The sequence below is a fragment of the Gopherus evgoodei genome, chromosome 2, assembly GCF_007399415.2.
Source record: "Gopherus evgoodei ecotype Sinaloan lineage chromosome 2, rGopEvg1_v1.p, whole genome shotgun sequence".
Lineage (NCBI taxonomy): Eukaryota > Metazoa > Chordata > Testudines > Testudinidae > Gopherus > Gopherus evgoodei.
In genome coordinates, this window is record NC_044323.1 from 188,076,067 (window position 1) to 188,097,936 (window position 21,870).

The 21,870-nt window shown below is 42.2% G+C and overlaps 1 protein-coding gene across 1 annotated transcript in view; it reads right to left on the bottom strand.

The window, feature by feature from the left end:
• Nucleotides 1–21,870, bottom strand: part of DCDC2 (doublecortin domain containing 2) — a 122,432-nt gene that overhangs the window by 92,399 nt on the left and 8,163 nt on the right. Inside the window, exon 2 of the mRNA XM_030552531.1 lies at nucleotides 18,743–18,794. Coding sequence (XP_030408391.1) covers nucleotides 18,743–18,794 — 52 coding nt within the window. The remainder of the gene's footprint in view (nucleotides 1–18,742; nucleotides 18,795–21,870) is intronic.

Sequence of the window (21,870 nt, forward strand, 5' to 3'; positions counted from 1 at the left end):
AATTCCACTGAAGTCAATGGAGCTATGCCAATTTACACCAGCTGAATATCTGGCTCAGTGTTTGTTTAAAGCATACATTGAGGTGCTCGTATTTCCTTTGTAGGAGAGACCACAATGGCATGGTGTCTGGAATAGTCTGACCCCTCTGGGGCTACCAAGTTACATATTAACCCAAGTGAAGCCTTGGGTAAATATTTGCACTTCTGTTAAGAAGCCAGCAACACTAGAACCTAAATCCTCTACTGTACAGTAGTTTAATTTCACTTTTTTCATAGTTTTATTGACTTCCATGAGAATCTGGCCCTCTTATGCTTTCATATCCAAGCTCCTTCAATTTCTTTCAAATGGGCCATTTCAAGGCAGTTTCCACCTACCACCTGGTGAAAACTGCCTAGGTAATAATTTCTTATTTGCGTGAGGTCCCAGTTTATCGTGTTACATGATAGCACACAGCAGGACTGTACAATTTTAAGAAAGGAAGCAAAGAGCACTGTATCCAACTTAAACTTCAGGGGCAATTTTATGTTATTACTTAAATTAGAATTTGTCAGTCTATAGGAAGCAACCCCAGTAGTCTTGTGAAATACAGCATGGTATCTCTAATGCTTACAACCATCATGGATGTCTATGTTATTTCATCTAAAAAGATGGCATCTCCAACACTGCGGTTCTGTTCCCTCTAATGCCATATTTGTTCATTAGTGACTCAGTCAGAAGAGTACTACCACTAAATCAGCAGAATGACTTTCTACAGCACACTGAGATTTTCTTGGAGGTCTCCCATACAACTACTAACTAAACCCAACTCAGTTTAGCTTCTGAAAGCTAAACCACAGCCCCAGGTGGTCATGGCTTCTGAAATTGAAGCATTCACAGAACACTGATTCTGAGGCCTCTAAAGTGTGTATTTTTAAGCCAAACTTTCATCCTCACTTTTTGCAGCATGACTGAAGCTCATAGCAAAACCTAGGGTACTAAGGCTGGGATTTCTATGTGAGGAAGCACCTAAATCCCATTAATTTCAATGGAGTAGGGTTCCTAACTCCCTTAAGCCCCTTTGAAAATCTCAACCAGCACGTGCATTAAACTTCTAATAAAGGCATGATAAATAAAAACTATTGTCATTCTATAACAAACATTCTATACATTATTTATCCTTATACTATAGTCCTTACAGGTATTTGTTAAATATTCATAAAATTTGGCAACAATATACACATACACACACTGCTAGCTAATACTGGTACTTACATCTTCCATTGTTAACTGTTGGCAAAAAAAAAAAACCAAACACAATATGTTTAGCAATTAAATAATTAACTCATATATACAATCGAATTATATATAATTAACATAAGTTTCTATCTATCAGATAAAAATTAAGCATAAAACACTTTCTAAGTCTATTTTGGTTTTTAAGTTTTAATAGAGAGTGATCTTGTGCTCTTGAAGGTGAGGGACTGAAGCATTAGTTTAACACTAGCATTAGAATTATGTTAATGATGAATTTATTTCTCATGAAAATGAGAAATTAACAACACTGGGTTGAGCACCACTTGTGAAAGTGAAGTCTGCAATAGCACCACATTGTTCAAGCAACCCAAGCAGTATGCAATTCAATGCCTCAAGCAGAAATCACAACTGATGAGGGTATGGCTACATTTGGAATTTCAAGAGCGCTGCCGCGGCAGCGCTTTGAACTGTGAGTGTAGTCGGAGCAGCAGCGCTGGGACACAGCTCTCCCAGCGCTGCATGTAAACCACATCCCTTACGGGTGTAGCTTGCAGCACTGGGAGCCGCGCTCCCAGCGCTGCCGCCCTGATTACACTGAGGCTTTACAGCGCTGTATCTTGCAGCGCTCAGGGGGGTGTTTTTTCACCCCCCTGAGCGCGAAAGTTGCAGTGCTGTAAAGTGTGAGTGTAGCCATGTGCTGGTATGAAGACTTTCAGCAACACTGCAGGGGCACAGGCTATATTGGCTTGGGACTCACAGACACATTCCAAGACTTTCATGAGTGTATTAACCATTTGAATCAACAGAAGACCCTGTTTACTCTGGGATCAGAACTATGCTTGCTACAACTGCGTCTCTCACAGCCAGAGCCATAAAACCATAGATGTAGCAAATGGTATATTTCTCTTTATGCTAATTAACATGTAAGCTTTTTTGTTGATTACCATATTTATAGTTTTAGAATCTATGAATGGTACACTATATGACTTCACTTCCCTCCTCCTCTTCTCCCCTTTCTCACACAAAGAGAGGACAGTCTAGTTACAAATAAGAAACTTAGGCCCAGTCTAGCAAAGTACTTAAACTTCTACTGGGCTGAGCATATACAGGACTTTGCAGAAGGTGCTCAACACTTTGCAGAATTAAGCTCTTAATACTTGAAAATTACATAGTTGATTACATACTATTGTCGTTTTATTCTGTGGTGGCACACGCCAATATTTAATCAGACATGAGAAGCAGTGGATTACTGTGAGGGGAAGAGGGGAACTGAGTCTAGTACATTAGGAAGATTGATTGAGACTAAAATCTAGGCAACTTTCATCACCTTGAAGAGAGTTAAAAATAGAATGAAAACATTCTTCTTAGCTTGTCTTCTCCTTCCAGCAAGCAACAAACTTGACTGAACATCTGCGATCTGAAATCCATGCGAAAGGATGAAAGTCTGGAGGCACCTGCACTGATTGCTACGCTGATGGAATTTATTTAATCTCTCGCTAAAACATGACATGACTAAACTGGTCTGCTGCCTTGTCCTGTTCAAAACAAACACCCTAGCAAAGGGGCTCACCTGAACAGCTTCAAGCCTTCCCTCACATACCCGCATGTATGTATTAAAGCCATTTTTTGGGCCACGTTCTCAGCTGGTGTAAATCATGTAGCTTCATTAAAGTTGATAGCGTTATTCCAATTTAAACCAGCAAAGGATCTGGCCCACTGCTACTGCAGTAAGTATTACAATATGTCTATGGCAAAACTAGCATCTGTCACATTACTCATGTTACTATATAGCTAAACCTTTTGAAATTTGAAAGATTTCAACATAGTGTTGCATACCAAACTTATCAGCTCATATAATGAGCCCCAGCTTGGCCAGTTTGTCACAATGGCCAGTTTGTTAACCCCAGGAAGATTGAGAACAAATGTTTGCTTTCCCTAAGGGCAGAGCTGGGGTCAAAAGAACAGAAACCCAATTAACATACATCATCCTGGATGTTCAAAGCTTGTGATGCAAATGAAAGTAGGTTCACGGTTCAATGGTCAAAAGCAAAGAAAAAAAATAAATGTCACCTTTATTTTATTTTATTTTATTTTATTTTATTTTATTTTAAAAGCTATCATAGCACATGAAACAATTTTATCCACCACATAAATAAGATTTTTATTACCGGTGTTCTTTATGTATGCTTCTTAAAGATATAGGACCAGATTCACCAGCATGTTCTAAATGTTCTGTACCATTCCACTGACCCAAAGCAGTGACAGACCAAATAAATTAGGTTTATGGCTGTATTACATCACTGGATGGTGCAAAGCTACCACAATGTACCAGTGGACCTGGCCACAATTTCTTTCTCTTTAGCTAGAGGCCTACCTCTATTGGCGTGGAAATAAAGTACTCCTAGAGATGTCTAGAGCAGCTAGCTCTACAAAGACACACTTAACATCCATGGGACATATTAACTGGGTTCTCTCAGCTTCCACGGATAGTCTGGCATTTGGCAGCTTACACAAAATCTTCTCTCCCATCAACCAGCACAATCCCCATTGAGCATAACTGAGCAGGAAAGAGGCAATGCCAGGCCAATATGTATTTGCTGATTCAGCAAATCTTCCAGGCAGCCTCTTACAAGGCTCCTAGAGAGCCCCCACAAGCATTTAAAGCTGCCCTGTTCCATTGAAAACCATAAGAAGGCTCCCACTCACCCCCAGAGTAAATCTTACTCCACAGCAGCTGCCTATATCAATAGAAGAGCATTGTCGTTTGTACCCTTTCTGCCTATGTGGGCGTATCTGGCCCCATGTATGCAAGTTCTGGAGGGAAAATTCTATTACAGTCAACATGTATCATTGTAAATGCCTCAAGGCAGAGATTACGGGCCAGATCTTCAGTTGGCATAAACCAGGGTAGCTTCATTGGCTTCAACATAGCTATACTGATTTACATCAGCTGAGGATCTGATTTCATGTCTCTGTCTTGTCCAGCATCAAGTTCACTGTGGGTGCTTAAATAATAATCTAGATAATCACCTGGAGAAACCTCATCAGAAACTAAATACATGGGGAGGATCTGTTATGAGGAAGGGGCAGAAGGGGCTCAGCAACTTCACCCAGATTTTTCTCATCGTTCAAAATGAATAGACAGACTGGGGGTGCCTTCTACATAGCGTATATGCTGTCTCACCCTTTTCATCTCTGACGTCCTCAGGTTTGAGCTTCATTTAAGATAAAATAAAAGGTCTTTGCCCCCCAAAGCTGCAGAGAAAAGCTTGAAGATGTGGACCATAACGGTGCAAAAACAAGAAAGCAATTTTTTTTAAAAAGTATTATTTTGAAAATTTCTTGTTTTTTAATCCTTTTTTTTTTTTTTTTTGGACCTGATTTGTGATTTTTGAACACTTGGGGAAGGCAATGCTGCTTACAGAAAATGCCAGTATTTATACTTACAGGCAGCAACTGGAGGTGTACCTCATTAAAGACTGCAGAACTGGACCCAAAAAAATGAAAGTATAGTTCGCTTCCTTGAAAACATCAGCCACATTAGTTACCTAGAAGAGACTAATTAGCTACCCTTATGTTAGATCCAATACAAAACCTAAAATCTCCATGGGCTTGACCCAAAGCCCATTTAAGTCAGTGGGAGTCTTTCCGTTGACTTCAAAGGGCTTTGGACCAGTCCGTAAATAAACTCATTACAAAGGTACATGGAATTATAAAAATTAAGATAATCTCTTCCATATACACTGCTAATACACATGGCAACTGAGTGATTAGCTTTCCAAAACACATAATCCCAATTAGCAATACATACAAACCAAAAGATACCGTCTGGTCAATTCCATACTGATTCCTACTGGTATTAGTTTGATTATGAACACTCGGAATAGTAACTATGTTTGTATGTCTTGTTGTGCTAATTACGTTACCAGGATACTAACTACCAAACAATGTCATGCAAAATTTAACTTGTAAAGATGTTGCTCCAGAGGTTTAAGAAACATATCAAATGTTTCATGTGCAAGCTCTACACAATCATGAATAGAAAGCTAAATCAAAACTTTGGCATCTGTACCCTATATTTTGACAATTTCATACTGTATGTTATACCAGCAGCAACATTTTTAGTACAGTTAATTATATCCCACTTCAAAATATGAGGAATTCCATACTCAGCCCCTGAAGCAAATTGTGAAAGAAATCAAGTTTTTAAGATGTGGAGCAATAAAGAACATTTACAGGGTCTTATCTGGCATATTTGTATGGCAGTATGAATGGACATCATGCATACAATAAAACTGTTTCCAAGCATACAGCAATATTTTGTGTATGCTATTTTTATAACAGGAGCTGTGATTGCTTATTGCTAAAAATCAGGAAATTTTTATTTCCGTGAAGATTAGTTTGGCCTGGCAAAGCCAATCCCATCTTCAGCTGCATTTTGAGAGCACTGAAACCATTTCTCAGCTGTTTTCAGAAATCCCTCACAATATTTTTCCTTTACTGAAGAAACAAGGAATTAATTTTCAGTGATCAATGGCTAAAAATCTAAGAACCAAATCAACAGTCCATTCACATTGTCTACGTAACAGCAACTTTTTCTCGGTGGTTAGGTGTAGGAACTATTTGTCAGGTAACCAAAAATTCATAACTTTCAATAAGTACGAAAAGCAAGAATACTGGAATTTATTACAAGTATTTTTCATACTGATTTACACCAAGAGTCGGCAACCTTCCAGAAGTAGAGTTTATTCACTCTAATTTAAGGTTTCGTGTGCCAGTAATACATTTTAACATTGGTAGAAGGTCTCTTTCTATAAGTCTATAATATATAACTAAACAATGTTGTATGTAAAGTAAATAAGGTTTTTAAAATGTTTAAGAAGCTTCATTTAAAATTAAATTAAAATGCAGAGCCCCCTGGACCGGTGACCAGGACCTGGGCAGTGTGAGTGCCACTGAAAATCAGCTCGCATGCCGCCTTTGGCACATGTGCTGTAGGTTGCCTGCCTCTGATTTACACGATATATCATAAGAAAAAGTCTACCCAGCATTAAGGAATTAATAATATGAGAAATTGAGCTCCCAATATCGGCTCCCAAAATCAAATTATTACAAATTCATCCAGTTACAAACACTACTTACAGACCAGTGCAGACCAGTAAGACATATTGTACCACCACTACTGTCTATTCTGAAAGAGGCACCAAAAAGGCTCAGACAGGTAGATCCAGAGAATTAATTGTCAAACGTTATGTAATTCTTAGTGATTCTGAAATAATTAAGTCACAACATATAAATGAAAAACGGGAAGCAGAAATCCAGGATATGACAGGGAATGGCAGACATCCTCCAGGATATGACAGGGAATGGCAGACATCCTCCAAAATACTATACACATACTTCCTCACTGTGCTTTGGAGAAAATTCCAGTGGAAAGATATAAAATGCTTCTTCTACACTCTAGCAATTACTAACCTCTGCTGGAGAAGATGTGGGCATATTGGCCACCACACACACACCTTCTGGACCTGCCCACAGACCCACACATTCTGGTCACACACATGAAAGCTCAAAGAAATCCTTTGACATATATTTCAATCAAAACCTCAAACTATTATGTCCTGATGGACACACCTCCAAATATTCATAATGACAAAGAGCGACACTTGTTCAAAATATTAACAGCTACTGAAAAAAAAGGCATCATTATACTATGGCTGACAAAACGAGAACCTACAACTGAGCTGTGCAGCATGGGGCACGAGTCACTTGTCAGTTTGAACTAGAGTAAATAGTGGATTCTCTGTAACTTGAAGTCTTTAAATCAAGATCTGAGGACTTCACTAACTCAGCCAGAGGTTATGGACCTATCACGGGTGTGAGTGGGTGAGGTTCTATGGTGTGTGATGTGCAGGAAGTCAGACTAGATGGTCCTTTCCAGCCTTTAAAACTATGAGAGTCTATAAAATACAAGAAATTAAAGGGATGAAATAAATCCCAGACAGAATCTGAAAATCCTAGGGACTGTTTGAAGATCACTGGGCTCTAGCCAGTACTCTATTTTTAACATATAAGAGACAAGGACAAATGGTAACAGCCCAGAATTAAAACCACATTACCTCACCCAGATAGGACATGCCCATCCATCCACCCACATAATAATACCTGGGCAGAAAGATTCTTACCCAACCTACTACGCATCTGCCTACGCCATACACAAACCCTACAATACGAGTTTGTGTACCTCTCTCTCTATGCTCCAATATATATTGACATCTCATTTTCTTATGTGCCTGTAAATGTCTTTTTAAAACACACACAACAAAAAGATGCTATTACATACAAATAATAATGATAATAATAAACAGTCTCACAGCTTGCCATGTGGTCACCTTGTTCCAGAAATCCATGTCAAAAACTGATCAGTGTATAAGACAACTGGGGGTTGTTGCTCTTTAGAAAAAAAATCTGTTTATTAGCTTTTAAGGACAAATATAACAATATGATCAGCAATGGGCCTTAACACTTTTAAGATCACCTAAAAACTCTCAAGAATAGATGTCATTCCATATGAACACTTATAATCTTCATTTGCACTTCTCAGTAACAGCAAACTGGTTCTTTAATATTATAGTACATATTCTCATTCAAATAAGGGCTTACAACTCTCTGTTTTCACAGTAACATGATGTTTACTTCAGTATGTTCAAATCTCTGTCCTCCATAAAATATCTTTTCTTTTTCAATTGAGTGTATTTTTCAGAATCAAATAAAGCTTAAAAGAAACTGTCACCTATAGGAGTTGCAAATAGTGCATGCAGCTCTGGTCACCCCATGTCAAAAACGATATATCATAATTAAAAAGTACAAAGTACAAAGAAAGGCAAGATTAGGGGTATGGAATAGCTTCCATATGAGGAGAGATTAAAACAACAGGGACTATTCATCTTAGAAAAGAGATGACTAAGGAGTAATATGATAGAAGTCTATAAAAGCATGAATGGTGTGTAGAAAGTGAATAGGGAGTGTCATTACCCCTTCACATAACAAAAGAACCAGGGGTCACGCAATGAAATTAATAGGCAGCAGGCTTAAAAAAAAATAAGGAAGCACTTCTTCACAAAACACGCAGTCAGCCTGTGGAATTCGTTGCCTGAGGATGTTATGAAGGCCAAAAGTATAACTGGGTTCAAAAAAGAACTAGATAAATTCATGGAGGATAGGTCCAACAATGGCTATTAGCCAAGGTGATCAGGGATGCAACCCCATGCTCTGGGTGTCCCTGCCAGAAGCTAAGGGCACATCTACACTACCCGCCGGATCGGCAGTTAGCGATCTATCTATCAGGGATCGATTTATCGCAGGTAGTGTCTACACCATAAATCGATTCCCGATCGCTCTCCCATTGACTGCTGAACTCCAGCTCAGTGAGAGGCAGAAGCAAAGTCAACAGGGGAGCCGCGGCAATCGACCCCGCGCCGTGAGGACGCAAGGTAAGTAGAACTAAGATACATCGACTTCAGCTATGAGAATACATTGACGTCTATGCTATTCTCATAGCTGAAGTTGTGTATCTTAGGTCAATCTCCTCGCTCCCCCAGTGTAGACCAAGCCTGAGTTGGGATGACAGGTATGGGAATGGATCACTTGATGATTGCCCAGTTTGTTCATTACAAACAATTAGGCTTTATTCATAATAATCAAACAGTAACTATGTTGACTCACTTTCCCTCAGAGATTAGACAGTTTAACACCTCATTTGAGATACATCTGTACTGTGGATCATTTTAACTACAAAAGGAATGTATTCCTTCAAAATGAATTCTACTGCCAAAAGAACTGGGGGACAGAAAGACCTGGGAAATATGTTGCATCAAGGTTGTAGCTTGAGTCAAGGTAAAATGTTTTTACACTACAGTATTTTTCCCATCAGTACTGCAGTAACAGGAATGAAGGTATATTTTGTCTGTGTTGGAATAAAAGCCCATAAGGGGCCTGCCAATGTAATTGACAGCAGCCCTGAGCCTGGCATACAATTTGCCCCAGAATCAGGGAGCCACAGCTGGCTCCTTTGCATTCTCCTTCACCTCCACTACTGACTCTAGCTAATACTGGGCATAATTGAGAATTTGATGCCATAAAACTGTTCTTCAGACTTTTTTCCCCAAACTTCCCAGAAAAACCTCCATGTGACAATTCTGGGGGTCTGCCTTGTTACTGGGGAAATTAAGGATATAGTGGAACTGGAAAAGGTTAGGAGGAGGGCAACAAAGAAGAGCCAAAATATAGAGCAACTTCCATATGAGGAGAGACTAAAAAGATTAGGGCTGTTCAGTTTAGAAAAGGGATAACTAAGGGAAGGATATGATAGAGGTCTATAAAATCTTGACTAGTGTGGAAAAAATCAATAGAGAAGGGTTATTTTCCCCTTCCCACAGTACAAAAACCAAGGATCACTCAATGAAATTAATAGGCAGCAGGTTTAATACAAAGTAAACAACAGGAAGTATGTTAATCTGCGGAACTCATTGCCATGGGATGTTGTGATGGTCAAAAGTATAACTGGGTTCAAAAAAGAATAAATTCATGAAGGATACATCCTTGGCTATTAGCCAAGACGGTCAGGAATTCAACCCCATGCTTAGGGGCTACCCTAAGCCCTTGACTACCAAAAGCCAAGAAGAGAAGACAGGCTTGGGACACTCCAACTGCCCTATTCTGTACACTTCCCCTGAAGCTTTGGTACTGCCCACTTGGAGCAGGCAAGATACTAGGCTACCTGGACCACTGGTCAGACCCAGCATGGCCGTTCTTCTGTTTCTTTTGTGCTGAGGGATAAGGGTGCCTGACTAGTTCCATCTTCTTTCTAAGAAGGCTTAGGAAGAGGCAGAACTGATGGGGAGGACAGATGTTTTCTCACCCTCCTCAGCACAACAAGAAGAGGTAAGGCAGTGGCAGTTGCCTTTAGAAAAAGAGCTTCCCTTACGCTGATGGTAGCCAGGAGCTGCTTGTGAAGCCACCAGTAAGCTCCTTGGTCAACATTTAGCACAAGGCAGCCCTGATCTGGATGGGTGCTCTAGTGGAATACAATTAATTAATTAAACAAAATATAAAATAGCTTCCTCTCTTAAGCTCTCAGAAAACTGAAAAGGTAGGCTCTGATGAGTCCATTTGCAGGAGCTGAGCCATAAATATCTTTCCTTACCAATTTTGCCCCTTTCCCTTAGGCAAGTACTGATTTTTTTAAATGAAACAAACTAGGAAGGCTGTATTTATGAAATTCTATTTAATTTAATGCCTTATCATACCAAAGCATCTTTGTGGAATAGCATCAAAAATTCCCACACAGTGCTAGGAATAAAAATGCATAGCAAACAGAGAGAATAAAAACAAAATACTGGTTTTTGGTCCCCTACCTCCTCCCAAAATGCATGGTTTATTTTTAATTCCATAATAATGAAGTGGTATATTAGCAAAAAGTAAAACAGGACTTGCTTCATCAAAAAGCTATTTTACACAAATAAATCTGGAGATTAAAGTTCTTGGCAGTAACCCTTTAAAGGAGATTTTCTGAAATGAAATGTTAATGCATTAAAAACAGTTGGCGCCATGTAGCTGCTCTTCATATCCCTGAATGAACATTTACAGATTATTTGGTTTAATTTTATTTTTAGACTCCTATATGCAAATACATTAATTACACAGAATTAAACAGCTAGCTATGTCTGCATTAGATACTCTGAAGATAAACAGAATCCAAAGTGCAAGTAAAATGCAAATTGAGATATGGAAAAATACTTGATTACGTGAAAGCAAACAGTTTATTTTAAAAATGTAATTTAGTCAAAAACCCAACTATCTATCCAAAGATAGTTTGATGGAAAATTTTCACCTGTATTTTTCGAACAGTGACAATATAATATCAAGTAGGGTAGGGTATTCAGTCTTTACCATTTCCAGTATTGTGCAGAACCTAGTGTGTTCTGCAATGGTATGATCCTGTGGGATGAGAGTTCATGTCACTTGGATATAGAAATAACTATTTTTTTTATATCTCAGCGACATTTCTTTTTACAACTCCTGACTGATGAAGAGCATCAATCCCAAGCACTATCCTTTCACAAGTATAAAGGACTCTTAGCAGTGCAAATAGGGGTTTAATGTATGTAACCTGGGGTAAAAGACACTTAATAATGAGAGATCCTCAAAGTTGTGCAGTATTAGCACCCAACGGACATTTGGTGTGATGCTGTGACGTTCTTCATTATCCAAAGGATGTAAAATGTGACTCATTCTGTCTGCTAAAAAACTATTTTAAATGTTGTATGTGAAAATCTGTGAGTCTTACCTATTATTACTAGAAGTAACATCTAGGAGTACTATACATGAAATATTTTTTCAGTTTACTTACACTGCATATTGAGCAACCCTTTATAGGAAAGTATTTTCACTGTCTCCCTGTACAGTCAGTTAGTTCTTTTTCCCTGTTATTTGTTAGTCTTAATGTAATGGAGTGGCACTCATGAGCACCCTTTCTGGTTGGGTGTGTCTGCAGTCTTTAAACAGTCTTGGCCCATATCCCCAGGGTTTCCTCCCTGGAGGAAATGGTTTCACCCTCTTGGTCTCTTCAGGCCCCAGCTCTCCAGCTGGGCCTCTTAACTGTTCAGTTCCCCTTCTGGGGATTTATTGCTGTACGACTGTAGGCCACTTTCCCAGTGGCCTATGTGGGGGGGAACTGCCCCTCCCCACTACTCCAGGTCCTGGCCCAGGGACCCTAAGAATAGCAGCCACATGCTGCCACACTCCTTTAATGAAACTATTTCAGATCTCTGGACCATTCCCTGCAGCCCCAGCCTTCACCAATGTGTCACCCTTTCTGTAGGGCTGAAGTCTTGTATTCAGTCCCAGCAGCCCTCCAGAAGTTCCTTCTTGCTCCCCTGGTCACTGCCAGTACTGAGCTGTCCATGGTGCTGCATATCCCTTTGATCAGCCAGGAGCACCAGTTGTACTCCTCTGGCTCTAGCAAGGAACTGACTCTGGGCTGCACTGCAGCTCCTTTTATACTACCCTGCAACCCTCTGATTGTCTAGGCCTTCACAGTCTCTCTAGGCCACTCAGAGGACTTAGCTCTACTGCTCCTTTCCTGGGATGGGTGTGGCAGAACCCTGAGGCATCCAGCAAGGGGTTTCTGGGCTTAGTCCACCCCATCACACCTTTACACAGCAAAAGGGAGAGAGAAGCAATTTTTAAATTAAAAAATGAAATTAAATACTGACGTGACATATGCCGAGGGCCTATATTGTGTCCCTGAGGTGCATACAAAACTCTTAGTAACTTTGCACAAGAAAGAAGTTGCCATAGTGCAAACATGGACTGTGCAAGCTTTCTCATACCATTTTTCAATGAAGCCTGTTCCTGACTTGCAATATCTTTATTATTCAAGTGAAGGGTCTCTTCTGAGCAAAGTCTGTAAATCTGGCTGAAAGTAGTTGACTTGTTTGTGGTTTGGTAAGGTGGACAAATGGAAACTACGATGAAGCCATCCCACTGATTCTCAGTTGTGATCCAAGTCAGAATGTAAAATTCTTCTTAAAGGGTAAAAGGCTTATCCACTTATCCATTGATGCACTTGTCTTAGGCCTGGTCTACACTACGCGTTTAAACCGATTTTAGCAGCATTAAACCGATTTAACACTGTACCCGTCCACACTATGAGGCCCTTTATATCGATATAAAGGGCTCTTTAAATCAGTTTCTGTACTCCTCCCCGACGAGAGGAGTAGCGCTAAAATTGGTATTACCATATCGGATTAGGGTTAGTGTGGTCGCAAATCGACGGTATTGGCCTCCGGGCGGTATCCCACAGTGCACTACTGTGACCGCTCTGGACAGCAATCTCAGCTCGGATGCAGTGGCCAGGTAAACAGGAAAAGTCCCGCGAAATTTTGATTTTCATTTCCTGTTTGCCCAGCGTGGAGCTCTGATCAGCATGGGTGGCAATGCAGTCCCAAATCCAAAAACAGCTCCAGCATGGACCGTACGGGAGATACTGAATCTGATTGCTGTATAAGGAGACAAATCTGTTCTATCAAAGCTCCGTTACAGAAGACAAAATGCCAAAGCGTTTGAAAAAAAAATCTACAGGCTACACAGTGCTGCGTGACAAGCATAACGGGAAGCCAGAGACTCAAATGGACGCTCATGGAGGGAGGGAGGGGGTACTGAGGACTCCAGTTATCCCACAGTCCCCAGCAGTCTCCGAAAAGTATTTGCATTCTTGGCTAAGCTCCCAATGCAGGTAGGTTCAAACACATTGTCCGGCGTGGTTCAGGGAATAGCTCATCAATTTACTCCTCCCCAAACACGTGAAAGAAAAGGGAAAGAAATCATTTCTTGACTTCTTTCAATGTCACCCTATGTCTACTGAATGCTGCTGGTAGACACGATGCTGCAGCAGTGAAGAGAAGTATCCGCTCCTCTCCCCTCCCTGGTGGCTGATGGTGCAGCAGGACTGGTAACCGTCCTTCTTATCAACCCGTGAGTGCTCCTGGCTGGCTTTAGGTGAGGCTGGCCGGGGGAGCCTGAGTGAAAATAGGAATGACTCCCAGTCATTCCCAGTAGATGGTACAGAACGGCTGGTAACCGTCTTCATCATAGCAACTGGGCGCTGAGCTTCAATCAGCCCCCCTCCCTTTCAAAAGAAAAGATTCTGTACTGCTTGGACTATCATAGCAGTGGGATGCTGGGCTCCTCTCCCCCACACTGCTTAATGTCCTGCCTGGACTATCATAGCACCGGGAGGCTGCCTCCCCCTCATTTTATGTCACTAAAAACTCAGTGTTTCTTATTCCTGCATTCTTTATTACTTCATGACACAAATGGGGGGGACACTGCCACGGTAGCCCAGGAAGGTTGGGGAAGAAGGGAAGCAATGGGTGGGGTTGTTGCAGGGGCACCCCCCGTGAATGGCATGTAGCTCATCATTTCTGCGGGATCTGACACAGAGCAGCTGTGCTCTCTGATACACTGCTTCTCTAGTACATTTGCCCCATATTCTAGGCAGGACTGACTCTATTTTTAGAAACCATAAAGGAGGGATTGACTTAGGGAGTCATTCCCAGTTTTGCTTTTGCGCCCCCAGCCGATCTCAGCCAGGGGCACCCATGATAGCAGCAGACAGCACAGAAGGACAGATAACCGTCATCTCATTGCCAAATTGCACTGGCAGCAGACGGTACAGAACGACTGGTAACCATCGCTGCTATCATGCAAAAGCAAATGAATGCTGCTGTGTAGCGCTGGAGTATCACCTCTGTCCGCAGCATCCAGTACACATATGGTGACTGTAAAAAAAAAAAAAAGCTGAACGGGCTCCATGGTTCCCGTCCTATGGCGTCTGCCAGGGCAATCCAGGGAAAAAGGGCGCAAAATGATTGCCTGCCGTTGCTTTCCCGGAGGAAGGAATGACTGACGACATTTACCCAGACCCACCTGCAACAATGATTTTTGCCCCATCAGCCACTGGGCTCTCAACCCAGAATTCTAAGGGGCGGGGGAGACTGCGGGAACTATGGGATAGCTATGGAATAGCTACCCACAGTGCAATGCTCCGGAAATCAAAGCTAGCCTCGGACCATGGACGCCCACCGCCGAATTAATGTGCTTAGTGTGGCCGCGTGCACTCGACTTTATACAATCTGTTTTATAAAACCGGTTTATGTAAAATCGGAATAATCTCGTAGTGTAGACGTACCCTTAATCTCCAACTCGCACTCACAACACAATGATGCAGAGTAATGTGAACTGAAATTGTTTTTCAAAACAGTTAAGTATCTATCTGATGCCATATTTACATTGGGGCACTGCAAGGAATAAAGAAGAATTCCTCCCACATCTCAAAGGTGAGCTATGCATTGCTGGATCAGAGAAAGTAATTTGAAATTTTCTCTGTAAATACATTTTCACTGTGATGTATGACTCCTGTTAATTACTGAAAGCATTGCATACCTAATTCTCATTGTACATCACTGAAAAGGTGCCTAAAGATGCCCTTCTTAGGCTATGTATACACTACAGCTTAAATCAGTATAACTCACTCGCTCACAGTTGTGAATAAGCCACTCCTCCGAGTGACATAAGTTACACCGTCCTAAGCACTGGTGTGGACATTGCTATGTCGGTGGAAGAGCTTCTCTGCTGACTCAGCTACTAGCCACTCCTGGGGGCTGGAGTAATTAAATTGATGGGAGAGCACTCTCCTGTCAGCTTAGAGCATCTGCAATAGCAGAACTACAGTGGCACAGCTGCAAGTGCTGTAGTGTAGCCATAGCTAGTCTGTGGGTAGCCCCTGGCCACGGAATACACTACCACTGGATATCGGAATGATTACAATTTTCTCTATTCTTAAGACCGGTGCAAGATACACCTCCTTTAAGCAGGGCTTTTCCCAGTAGTGGACTAATGTAATAGCCTTTGCAGACTGGAACCAGGTGAGTAGGAAGCTCAAAAAAGGGAGAAGCATTAGGTTCATTTTAGGGTATATTCTGGTGTGATGTAATGCTTACTCCTGTATCTAGGCTCCTGGCTATCCTGAAATCCTGGCTCCATTGAAGTCAGTGGCAAAAATCCCACTGATTTCAGTGGGGCCAGAAGTTGATATCTAGTGCCTAGAAGCAAAGGTGCTGTGTGCATTAGAAATGCAGACAGATATAAAAACTGGTGAAGCAGCACTATTTTCTCACTGATGCAATTATTCTTTACTTTCTGCTACAGGTTTGATAAGAAAGACCTGTGACAGTGTACCCCATAAGGCTTTATGGGGGGGGGGTGCTCATAAATGTATGTATGATACAACTGGAATAGGGTTTTGCTACACATGCCATGTAACATATCTGTGTAAAGGTTATGATCTAGTTGTATGCAGGCACCATTTGTGTGTTCAAAATTATGAACATTGGCTGTATAATTGCTTGATTTCTAAGTAGCCTTAGGGCATGGCTACACAGGAGAGTTGCAGCGCTGGTGATGGGGTTACAGCACTGCAACTCACTCTGTGTCCACACTTGCAAAGCACGGCCAGCACTGCAACTCCCTGGTTGCAGCGCTGGCTGTACACCTGGTTTGCTTGGGATGTAGCGATTCCAGCGCTGGTCATCAAGTGTAACCACCAAAAGCACTGTTATTGGCCTCCAGGGTATTAGGAGGTATCCCAGAATTCCTGTCCACAACAAACCGGAAGAATGGCTGAACTCCGATCTCCCCGTAGCTACTTGCTAAAAAACAAACACAGCTGCTCTGTGCTCCAGCGAGCGAGCGAGCGGAGGCAGGGGAATTGCTTTGGAATGTTCACAGCTGTTTGCTTGAGGAGAGAGGGGAGGGGTAGTGTTGAGCAGCTGCTTATATGGTCTGACGGCTATTTAGGAGTGCATAATTTGCATTTAGTGAATAAGAGACAAGTGGGGGAAAGGTCAAAACTTTTAAAATGATGGAAGGTAGGCACTGTGTATCTTCCAGTCCTTAGAACTTGCAAGGCAGGGAGCTGAGAACAGTGTCAGCTCCAAAAATCCACTCTCTCTGTCTCCCCAGCGCTCCCTGTCACACTCCACCCCACACCCCTCTTTTGAAAAGCACATTGCAGCCACTTGAACACTGGGATAGCTGCCCACAATGCACCACTCCCAAAAGCGCTGCAAATGTGGCCACACTGCAGCGCTGGTAGCTGTCAGTGTGGCCACACTGCAGCGCTTTCCCTGCACAGCTGTACGAACACAGCTGTAACTCCCAGTGCTGCACATCTCCAAGTGTAGCCATACCCTGAGTTAGAACATTTGGTCACTTCTTGCAAAAGAAATGTGCAAGTTAAGTGCTCAATCAGGAAGCACTTAACAGACAAAAGAGATTAGAAGACTCCAATCTACATAAGAAGTCTACCTGATGATGTTCAAGGTAGCATGTGGGTAATGGCTGCTACCTGAAAGTTCTGAATCATGCATGGGCATGTGACTTTCCTATCTGATTCTGAATCTCCATTTTGTGACTGGATTCTACATAGGGTGAGGAAGGGGTCTCCACCCACAAGAGAGTCTATTTAAACCCCTGGGAGACCCCTCCATGGTGGTCTTCAGCTGGCTAAAGAAGGAGCCTCTCCACCCCCCAGGATACTTGAAGGAAACTAGAACAAAGGACAGTAGCTACAGGGGGTGTGAGTGGTTGCTGAACCCAGGCTAAAAGGAGATTAGTCTGTAAAAGGGAGCTTCCTGGAACTAGAGAGGATCTTATCTGTATTTTGTTTGATTAAACATAGATTTGCACATTTTATTTTATTTTTCTTGGTGACTTACTTTGTTCTGTCTGTTACTACTTGGAACCACTTAGATCCTACTTTCTGTATTTAATAAAATCACTTTTTACTTATTAATTAACTCAGAGTATGTATTAATACCTGGGGGAGCAAACAACTGTGCAAATCTCTCTATAAGTGTTATAGAGGGATAACAATTTATGAGTTTACCCTGCATAAGCTTTATACAGGGTAAAACGGATTTATTCGGGTTTAGACCCCATTGGGAGTTGGGCATCTGAGTGTAAAAGACAAGCACACTCCTGTGAGCTCTTTTCAGGTAAACCTGCAGCTTTGGGGCAAGTAATTCAGACTCTTGGGTCTCTGTTGGAGCAGATGGGAGCGTCTAGCTCAGCAAGAAAGGGTGCTGGAGTCCTGAGCTGGCAAGGAAAACAGGAGAAGAAGTAGTTCTGGCACATCAGTTGGCAGCTCTCATGGGGGTTTCTGTGATCCAATCCGTCACAAGACCTTTACTGATTCCTCTTGGAGTTTGTTTCATTTCCTTGTTAGGTTCAAATGCCTATTCCCAGCAGTCACATGTCTCTGACATAAGCCTTAGAGGTCAGTGTAAGACTGTAGGGCTCTCCAGAAAATGAGAATTCTGCTTTGCAAACAAACAAACAAAAAAACACCAAAGGTTTTGGAATTTGGTTTCATTCTCTTGGTCTCTCTTTGGTTTTGACCAGAAATTCCATTACTGACCTGAGAAATCTTCCAGACAAAAAGTTTTGGTTTCCCAACCAGCTCCAGTAGGCTGTCCATACTTTTTTTCTAAAATTTGTCAGCCAGAACATGGAAAACTCATTTTTTTTCAACAAAAACTTTTTTCATTTTCATTAAAATTTTTCACAGCAAAGAGCTTCATTTTCTAATCAGACCTAATGATGACCACAATAAACTGTTTGTACTGATGCTTTCTTTTATTGCTAGACCTGCCAGCTGTTAGAGCTGAAAGGAAGACAATCAGTTCATTACAGTCAGAATTAAAATGTGGGAAGTGTGGATGGGGCTAACGGTCACATCAATAACACCTTCACAATGTTGAAGACTTGGTTTTGATCATTTCTGAACATGAGATACCAAAACACAAACCGAAATTTTCAATAAGAAATGTAGAGATGACTCTAGTATTAATGTTAGATTTTTTTTTAAATAGTTGAGTCTCATTACCTCATTATTGATTTCTGCAGGCTTTTTCTTTGCCTCTCCTATGTCCAGATAGCTTGGGGAAGAGAAAAGAATGGTATAGGTTACTTACAGCTGCATTTAATCTCAACAACAAATATTTATTCTTATATTTAATTAAATTAGCATGAGTAAAATAAGATGTAGAGATTTTTCACTTATATAATTATAACCAAAGTTTTATACTGAAACAAACTGACCACTTGCAGCACTGAAAAGAAACCATGCCACAATAGCATAAAGTGTTCTTAATTCAGGTTTCTAATTAAAAAGTTTACCAGATGCCTACAAGTCAGAGACCGATACAAAAGATGGAGGAGGAGTTACCAGCTAAAGTCAGGAACCCAGTCCTGGTAAAAAGCACAGCCCCTCACTAATCCAGTTCTTAGGAAGAGGCTCAGGCCTGGTCTACACTACGCGTTTAAACCGCTTTTAGTAGCATTAAATCGCTTTAACCCTGCACCCGTCCACACAACGAGGCCCTTTATATTGATATAAAGGGCTCTTAAAACTGGTTTCTGTACTCCTCCTCGACGAAAGGAGTAGCGCTGAAATCGGTATTGCCATGTTGGATTAGGGTTAGTGTGGCAGCAAACTGACGGTGACTGTGACCGCTCTGGAAAGCGATCTGAACTCGGATGCACTGGCCAGGTAGACAGGAAAAGCCCCGCGAACTTTTGAATTGCATTTCCTGTTTGCCCAGCGTGAAGCTCTGATCAGCACAGGTGGCGATGCAGTTCCAAATCCAAAAAGAGCTCCAGCATGGACCGTAGGGGAGATACTGGATCTGATCGCTGTATGGGGAGACAAATCTGTTCTATCACAGCTCCGTTACAGAAGACGAAATGCCAAAGCATTTGAAAAAATCTCCAGGCTATGATACAGAGTCCACAGCACAATGCTGTGTGACAAGCGTAACGGAAAGCCAAAGAATCAAATGGACGCTCATGGAGGAAGGGAGGGGGGACTGAGGACTCCAGCTATTCCACAGTCCCCGCAGTTTCTGAAAAGTAATTGCATTCTTGGCTGAGCTCCCAATGCCTGTAGGGTCAAACACATTGTCCAGGGTGGTTCAGGGTATATCTCTCTCCGCCCCATGAAAGAAAAGGGAAAAAAATTGTTTCTTGACTTTTTTCAATGTCACCGTATATCTACTGCATGCTGCTGGTTGACATGGTGCTGCGGCACTGAACAGCAGCATCCTCTCCCCCCTACTCCCCGGTGGCAGACAGTACAGTGCAGAAGGACTGGTAGCCGTCCTTGTCATCTTCCCGTGAGTGCTCCTGGCTGGCCTCAGGTGAGGTCGGCTGGGGGCGCCTGGGTAAAAATAGGAATGATTCCCGGTTATTCCCGGCAGATGGTACAGAACGGCTGGTAACTGTCTTCATCATAGCAACTGGGGGCTGAGCTTCATCAGCCCCCCCCCCCGCCTTTCATGTCTAAAGAAAAGATTCTGTACTGCCTGGACTATCATAGCAGTGGGATGCTGGGCTCCTCTCCCCCGCACCGTTTAATGTCCTGCCTGGACTATCGTAGCAGCTGGAGGCTGCCTCCCCCTCATTTTATCTCACTAAAAACTCAGTGTTTCTTATTCCTGCATTCTTTATTACTTCATCACACAAATGGGGGGACCCTGCAACGGTAGCCCAGGAGGGTTGGGGGAGGAGGGAAGCAATGGGTGGGGTTGTTGCAGGGGCACCCTCTAGAATGGCATGCAGCTCATCATTTCTGCAGGATTTGACATGGAGCGGCTGTGCTCTCTGGTACACTGGTTCTCTAGTACACTTGCCCCATATTCTAGGCAGGACTTACTCTATTTTTAGATACAACATAAAGGAAGGAATGACCCAGGGGGGGTCTTTCCCATTTTTGTCTTTGCGCCCTCGGCCGACCTCAGGGAAGGTCAGCCAGGAGCACCCATGACAGCAACAGACGGTACAGAACGACTGATAACTGTCATCTCATCGCCAATTTACAATGGCACAGCAGACGGTACAGAACGACTGGTAACCGTCTCTGCTACCTTGCAAAGGCAAATTAATGCTGCTATGTAGCGCTGCAGTACCATCTCTGTCAGCGGCATCCAGTACACATACGGTGACAGTGACTAAAGGCAAAACAGGCTCTATGGTTGCCATGCTATGGCGTCTGCCAGGGCAATCCAGGGAAAAAGGGCGCGAAATGATTGTCTGCCGTTGCTTTCACGGAGGAAGGAATGAATGATGACATTTACCCAGAATCACCCGCAACACTGTTTTTGCACCATCATGCATTGGGATCTCAACCCAGAATTCCAATGGGCGGGGGAGACTGCGGAAACTATGGGATAGCTACGGGATAGCTACCCACAGTGCAACGCTCCAGAAATCGACGCTAGCCTCAGTACATGGATGCAAACCACCGAATTATTGTGCTTTGTGTGGCCGGGTGCACTCAACTTTATGCAATCTGTTTCACAAAACTGGTTTATGTAAAATCGGAATAATCCTGTAGTGTAGACGTACCCTCAGTTACTACTGTGATGAGGGACAGTAAATAGATTAGAGGTATAGGTGTTGTTCTAGGATTCCTGTCAGGGTGTTAATTCTGGCCCCTGCTCAAGGATTCCATCTTTCTGATTAGCCTCTAGTACAGAGGTGGGCAAACTACAGCCCGTGGGCAACATCCGGCCCGCGGGACCGTCCTGCCATGCCTTTGAGCTCCCAGCTGAGGATGCAAGCAAGGGGTTGGACTAGATGACCTCCTGAGGTCCCTTGCAACCCTGATGTTCTATGATTCTATTATATTAATTTTGATTAAACACAGAATATAAAGTGTACAGTGCTCACTTTATTTTTTATTACAAATATTTGCACTGCAAAAAACAAAAAAAATGTATTTTTCAATTCACCTCATACAAGTACTGTAGTGCAATCTCTTTATCAAGAAAGTTGAACTTACCAATGTATAATTATGTACACAAAAGCAGCAAAGAATCCTGTGGCACCTTATAGACTAACAGACGTTTTGGAGCATGAGCTTTCGTGGGTGAATACCCACTTCCTCAGATGAACGTAGTGGAAATTTCCAGGGGCAGGTATATATATGCTAGCAAGCAAGCTAGAGATAACGAA